Raw genomic sequence first — 6,143 nt, 5'->3', positions numbered from 1 at the left:
GAAATTCTTAAAGCTACATCGATGAATAATAAAAAAAAAGTTCTCCTCGAGAGAGATTGTTCTTAGTGTAGTTTATTTATTTTATTTCAAAAGATAATTTTAAAAATATTGAATATTTACTCGATTTTTATTTAATATTTGATTAATTGTTTGTTAATAGTTAGTAAACGATATTTCCTAAAAGTTATTTTTTTAAGTTATATAGGACACGATACTTAATTATAGCAATATCAATATGACACTGAAAAAAATGTTAGACAACAGTAATGCTTTTCAGCAATTCTCACATAAATTTTTCTTTGAGCATTGATATTGGGCACCAGTGGTGCCCAACACCTTCTATAGGTGTCAGTCTATAATACAAATAATATATACCACTAAGGAGAGTTCTAGGCACCAATAGTGCACTTTAACAATTCTCTTTGTCATTGCCACGTGGGCAAAATTAAGAGCTGGACAGACGACATCTTAAAATGTAAACAGAATAGTACTTTGGAGAGTTTTCCCACCAAAATATGAGGTTGGATGATTTTTTGCAAGTAAATTGATAGTTAAAGGGGTTTTGCCGCAAATTACTCTTTTTTTTTAGTAGTGTGCAAAACCCACATATTTATGAAGAAGCAACAAAAAAAGGGTAATAAGAAGTTAAAGGATAATAGAAAAGGAAAAGAAGAAAAAGGGGCATTCCGAGAATTGAACTCGGGACCTCTCGCACCCTAAGCGAGAATCATACCACTAGACCAAATGCCCAGATTGAAACCTTTTCTATTTTCTGGTTATATATTCAATAATTTAGGGGATGACAAACCTCACTCACCTCTAAAACCCTGGCACACGACCAAACACAAGAGAAGAAGACAGTGAAAATATTCGAAAATGGGAAGAGCGGCTCTCTTTCATCTTCTGAGATCACAGTCCAAGACCCTTCGTTCATCCTCCTACTCAGGTTTCTTCCTATTATTTACTATTCATCACTCTCTCTGGGGCTGTGATTCTCTGAATTAATTTTTGTTCAGTTCAATCTTTGGTCTATCTTTTCTGTTCAAATTTTCAATCCAGGTTTTAGTTTCATGATGATGATGATAAGTACTAACTCATCGCTATTGGAAATTTCTTTTTGTTTTTTTTTTCTTTAATTTTCATTTTTGGAAATGGTTTATTTATGTGACTTAGGTTTGTGCCAAATTATCTGAAATCTGAAAATATAACGCAACTAACTTGGTTACTCTTGTACCAGGGATTCATCTTTACAGGTCGGTTCCAAATCGATTGAACAGTGAGGCAACTTTGAGTCCCTGTATCCAGATCAATGGTTTCCAGAAAAGATGGGCTTCACGAGCCACTACAGCTGAAGACAATGGAAAGCTCAGTATTGGCCCAAGAAAAGTAGCAGAAGATGGGGAAAATGAAAAAGACTCTGGGATTGTCTACTATGGACCAATTTCTTCGACCATAAAGAAAGTAAAGCTTTTATCACTTTCAACATGCTGTCTCTCTGTATCATTAGGTCCAGTTGTGACATTCATGACATCACCTGATATGAATGTGATCCTCAAGGGTGCAGTGGCTTCATCAGTCATATTCCTCAGTGCTACTACCACTGCAGCCCTTCACTGGTTTGTGAGTCCTTATGTTCACAAGCTGAGATGGAGGCCTGGTTCTGATACATTTGAGGTGGAGATGTTGTCTTGGTTAGCAACTTACATTCCCAAGACTATTAAGTTTTCTGATATTCGTCTTCCCGAGACAAATCGGCCATTTGTGACGTTTAAGGCCAATGGGAACTTCTATTTTGTTGATGCAGATCACTGTCATAACAAGGCCTTGTTAGCAAGATTGACTCCAAAAGCAAATCCGGAGACTGGATTCAAAAATTTGTGATTTATGATGTTGATGAATGAGGAATATTTATGTTATTCTATCACATCATAAATAGAGATTTTGGCATTTTGAGATTTATAAGACTGCATACCTTAAGTATAGGCTGTTTAGTTAATGGTCATTAAGAAACAAAATAATTTTGGTTGTGAGATTTTTCCTCAACACTGAACTACACTTTTTCTTTTCTTGCAATTACAATTCTTTCTTTTGTGGCTTTCTATTATGTAATTTCCCGGTTTATGACTTGAATTGTGCACTATTCATTCATTTCATTTGGGATCACTCTTCTATATTTTACTTGATCTTTAATTTTTACTCTTTCCAATTTTTATTTCTCAAAGTGGAGGGCCTAATGTCTACCCCTCAGATCCACCAAAGCAATTATGCAGAAGTGAAATAAGTCCTTTTTTTATTTCTATGGAATGGTAATGAAACTTTGGTTAAGGCAATTATACAGCAAGGAATGCATGGCCACTAAAATTCAGAGCTTGTCATGGGCATAGCAGGCTTAGTAAGATCATTGTTTCAGATTAAATAAAAAAAACCTTAGCAAGATCATTGGCTATGGTGTGTTAATATATCTCATTTTTCAAGTTCTTTTTCAAATTTGCAACTTTAATTTATAAATACAGTATATAAAGAAAAATAGTTGAAAAACTTAAAACATGCATCAATTATGATCATCCGGCAGCATAGGACAAAGACTAACACCGTTGCTGCTAAACAAAATTCAACCAATTGACAAGATTTGAAAGAAAAAAATGACAATAGCTGAAAAGACAGAAAAACCGTGCCACCGTCTATCGAGCACCCAGTTCTGAGAACGGCTGCATGACGACGATGGTAGAAACTTTTTATATGAAGCGAAACAGACATCTAAGACTCCATTGGAAAAACAAGTAAAAAGAACCCATCGGCAAATACTGCCTTTGATTTCAGTAATGTTGAACTGCACGATTCACTTCTTCTTGGCAGCGGATTTGGTAACCTTGGCCCCTGAAGGATCCTTCTTCTCCACACTCTTTATGACTCCAACGGCCACAGTTTGTCGCATGTCCCTGACAGCGAAACGGCCAAGTGGGGGGTACTCTGAGAAAGTTTCTACCACCATAGGCTTAGTAGGAAGCATTTTAACAAACCCAGCATCACCATTCTTCAAAAACTTGGGCTCCTTCTCAATCTCCTTACCAGACCGTCTGTCAATCTTGGTTAGGATCTCAGAAAACTTAACGGCAATGTGACTGGTATGACAATCAAGAACAGGGGCGTAACCATTGCCAATTTGGCCAGGATGGTTCATGATGATAACTTGAGAGGTGAAGTTAGCTGCCTCCCTCGCAGGATCATCCTTAGAGTTTGAGGCGACAAAACCTCTCTTGAGATCCTTGACAGCAACATTCTTCACGTTAAATCCGACATTGTCACCAGGACCAGCCTCCTGAAGTGCCTCATGGTGCATTTCAACAGACTTGACTTCAGTGGTCAGTCCAGTGGGACCAAAAGTTACAACCATTCCAGGCTTGATGACACCAGTCTCCACACGTCCAACGGGCACAGTTCCAATGCCTCCAATCTTGTAAACATCCTGAAGAGGGAGACGAAGAGGTTTGTCTGTGGGTCTCTTAGGCTCTAGGATCTGGTCAAGAGCTTCAAGAAGAGTCGGGCCCTTGTACCAGTCAAGGTTGGTGGATCTCTCAATCATGTTATCACCCTCAAACCCAGAGATGGGAATAAATGCAATTTTATCTGGGTTGTAACCAACCTTCTTCAGGTAGGAAGAAACTTCCTTCACGATTTCATCATACCTTGCCTTTGAGTACTTCGGGGTGGTGGCATCCATCTGCAAAGGTAACAATAAAGCAAATTAATAACAGCATTTCCAGATATACAAGCACAATGATAACAAAAAATATATATGTAATACAAAAACTTATTTATAAAGAGTATTAACTACCTTGTTGCAGCAACAAATCATTTGCTTAACACCAAGAGTGAAGGCGAGAAGAGCATGCTCACGAGTCTGCCCATCCTTGGAAATACCAGCCTCAAAACCACCAGTTGTGGAGTCAATAATGAGCACAGCACAATCAGCCTGTGAAGTTCCTGTAATCATGTTCTTGATGAAATCACGATGTCCAGGAGCATCAATCACAGTACAGTAGTACTTGGTGGTCTCAAACTTCCAGAGAGCAATGTCAATGGTAATACCACGCTCTCGCTCCGCCTTAAGTTTGTCAAGCACCCAGGCATACTTGAATGATCTCTTGTTCATCTCAGCAGCCTCCTTCTCAAACCTTTCAATCACACGCTTATCAATTCCTCCAAGCTTGTAGATCAAATGACCAGTTGTGGTTGATTTCCCAGAATCGACATGACCAATGACGACAATGTTAATATGGAGCTTCTCCTTCCCCATGATGTAATTTTATCTGGTACGCAAACAATTAAAGATGTCCGAAAACAAGAATGAGAAAGCTATTTCCAAAATCTGAAATATTACTACAAGCGTAAGCATAGGAATACTGTCGAAAATGATTCTGATCAGGATGATTCTCATAATGAAAGGACAATACAGGAGAAAACCTAGTATCAAGAAATTTGTTAAGGGTGTATAGTGTACAAGTTACCTCAATTATCCGTGGATTGTTATGTTTTATCATATTATATAATAACAATATCATAATTCCAAAAAAAAAAAAATTGAATAGAATGCGAACTACATATCATCAAGTAACGAAAATTCCTATATCTTACCTATATAAATATATGCCTATCTAACAGAATTTCTTATGGAATATTTTTAAGAATTCAGTATAGTTTACATGTCAAATACTAACAACAATGCTAAAGAGATGAAAATGAATGAACCATAATTGTTCACAACTTCTCTAAACAGGTTATCAATTGGTAGCTATTCAATGAAGTATTGTCCATTTTGGTTCAAAACTTCTCTAAACAGGTTATTAATATTCAATGAAGCATTGCCTATTTTGCTTCTTCTATTAATATATGTAGGAACAAATACAAATGGGATTACCATGAAAGAAACAGAAAAATTTTATTTGAACCAAAACCCGAAAATTATGAAAGTTTCTTAGGCCCTGGCCCTCACGTTTCAAATGAAAAAAGATTGAAAACAAAACCTCCAATGATTATTAACATATATTCATACTATAACGTTTCAAATGGTAGTAATATACACAATTTGCAAATCTTAGAACTACAAAACATGATAAACTAATTATGACAATGGAGAAATCTATACAAAACAGAGAGAACCACTTGAGAAAATTCAAACAAGCAGAAAAAGTTTCAATCGTCCTATCTTTATTTGAATCCTCATTAGCAGCCTCAAAACCGTAATGATTACAGAACTTACCTGTATTTAATCGTCTATCTGTGAAACAAAATTCCTCCTCTCCGATCTCCAATATCCGATCAGTCAGTGACAGAACCGAAGAAAGCAAAGAAGCTATGCAATGACTTTAGATGAAACCCTAACAAATGTGACTTCGTTTTATAATTGAGCTTAACTAATACATACTACCAACATTTTTCTTTATTTTCTATTATTATTATCACAACTAATTTACATAATATTAGCTACAATGGACATGTATTAGGTGATTTTTCGGTAATACTTTTCTTTTTTAATTTTTTAATAATAAAAATAAAAATAGAATTTTTATTTTTAAAAATTTTAGCAATCTATAACCGTTTTTGTTGTTTAATTTTAAAAACAAAAAATAAAAATATATTCTTTAAATTTTATTTTTATTTTTATTTTTTATTTTATTTAAGTCGGATTTGGGGTCGAGTCCTGATACGGGTCTGGGGGTTGAGTCTAGGGCTAGGTCCGGGTCCGCGATCCAAGTTTGGGACCAATTTCAGGGTCTGAGTCTGGGCCGGGTCTAGGATCCTGGGTGTGGGTCTGGGGCTAGGGCTGGGTTGGGTCTAAGGTCCAAGTTTTGACCGGGTTTGAAGTCTAAGTCTGGGTTTGAGGACTAGGGCCGAGTTTAGGGTCCGGGGTCCAGGGTTTAAGGCTAGGTCTGGGGTTCGGGGCTGGGTCCAGAGTCTGAGGCCAGGTCTGGGGCCGTATTCGGGGTTCGGGGCCGAGGTCCAAGGCCGGACCGGGTCCTAGATCCAGGGCTAAGGTCGGGTCCCGGGTCCGTAGTACAAGGCTAGGGCCGGGGCTGGGCCTGAATTTGAGGTTCGGGGTGCGGGGCTGGGTCCAAGTTTGGGTTTGGGGTCAAGGTCCGAGT

The 6,143-nt window shown here is 37.6% G+C and overlaps 2 protein-coding genes and 1 non-coding gene across 3 annotated transcripts; 1 reads left to right on the top strand and 2 right to left on the bottom strand.

The window, feature by feature from the left end:
* Nucleotides 1-678: 678 nt before the first annotated feature.
* On the bottom strand, nucleotides 679-750 carry TRNAP-AGG (transfer RNA proline (anticodon AGG)). The gene has a single exon. It is a non-coding gene; the product is annotated as a tRNA-Pro (tRNA).
* Nucleotides 751-794: 44 nt separating this feature from the next.
* LOC115706758 (uncharacterized) lies at nucleotides 795-2,163 on the top strand. Its single transcript, XM_030634490.2, has 2 exons — nucleotides 795-946; nucleotides 1,238-2,163. The coding sequence occupies exons 1-2, from the start codon at nucleotides 877-879 to the stop codon at nucleotides 1,879-1,881; spliced, it is 714 nt and encodes a 237-aa protein (XP_030490350.1). The 5' UTR covers nucleotides 795-876; the 3' UTR covers nucleotides 1,882-2,163.
* Nucleotides 2,164-2,530: 367 nt separating this feature from the next.
* On the bottom strand, nucleotides 2,531-5,486 carry LOC115706739 (elongation factor 1-alpha). The gene is made up of 3 exons (XM_030634467.2): nucleotides 5,261-5,486; nucleotides 3,836-4,310; nucleotides 2,531-3,721 (listed from the first exon to the last, which is right to left on the bottom strand). The coding sequence occupies exons 2-3, from the start codon at nucleotides 4,295-4,297 to the stop codon at nucleotides 2,840-2,842; spliced, it is 1,344 nt and encodes a 447-aa protein (XP_030490327.1). The 5' UTR covers nucleotides 4,298-4,310; nucleotides 5,261-5,486; the 3' UTR covers nucleotides 2,531-2,839.
* Between the last annotated feature and the right edge of the window lie 657 nt (nucleotides 5,487-6,143).

This window comes from Cannabis sativa, chromosome 1, assembly GCF_029168945.1.
Source record: "Cannabis sativa cultivar Pink pepper isolate KNU-18-1 chromosome 1, ASM2916894v1, whole genome shotgun sequence".
NCBI lineage: Eukaryota > Viridiplantae > Streptophyta > Magnoliopsida > Rosales > Cannabaceae > Cannabis > Cannabis sativa.
Note: the sequence above shows the minus strand (reverse complement) of the source record. Positions and strands in the feature narration are given on the sequence as shown.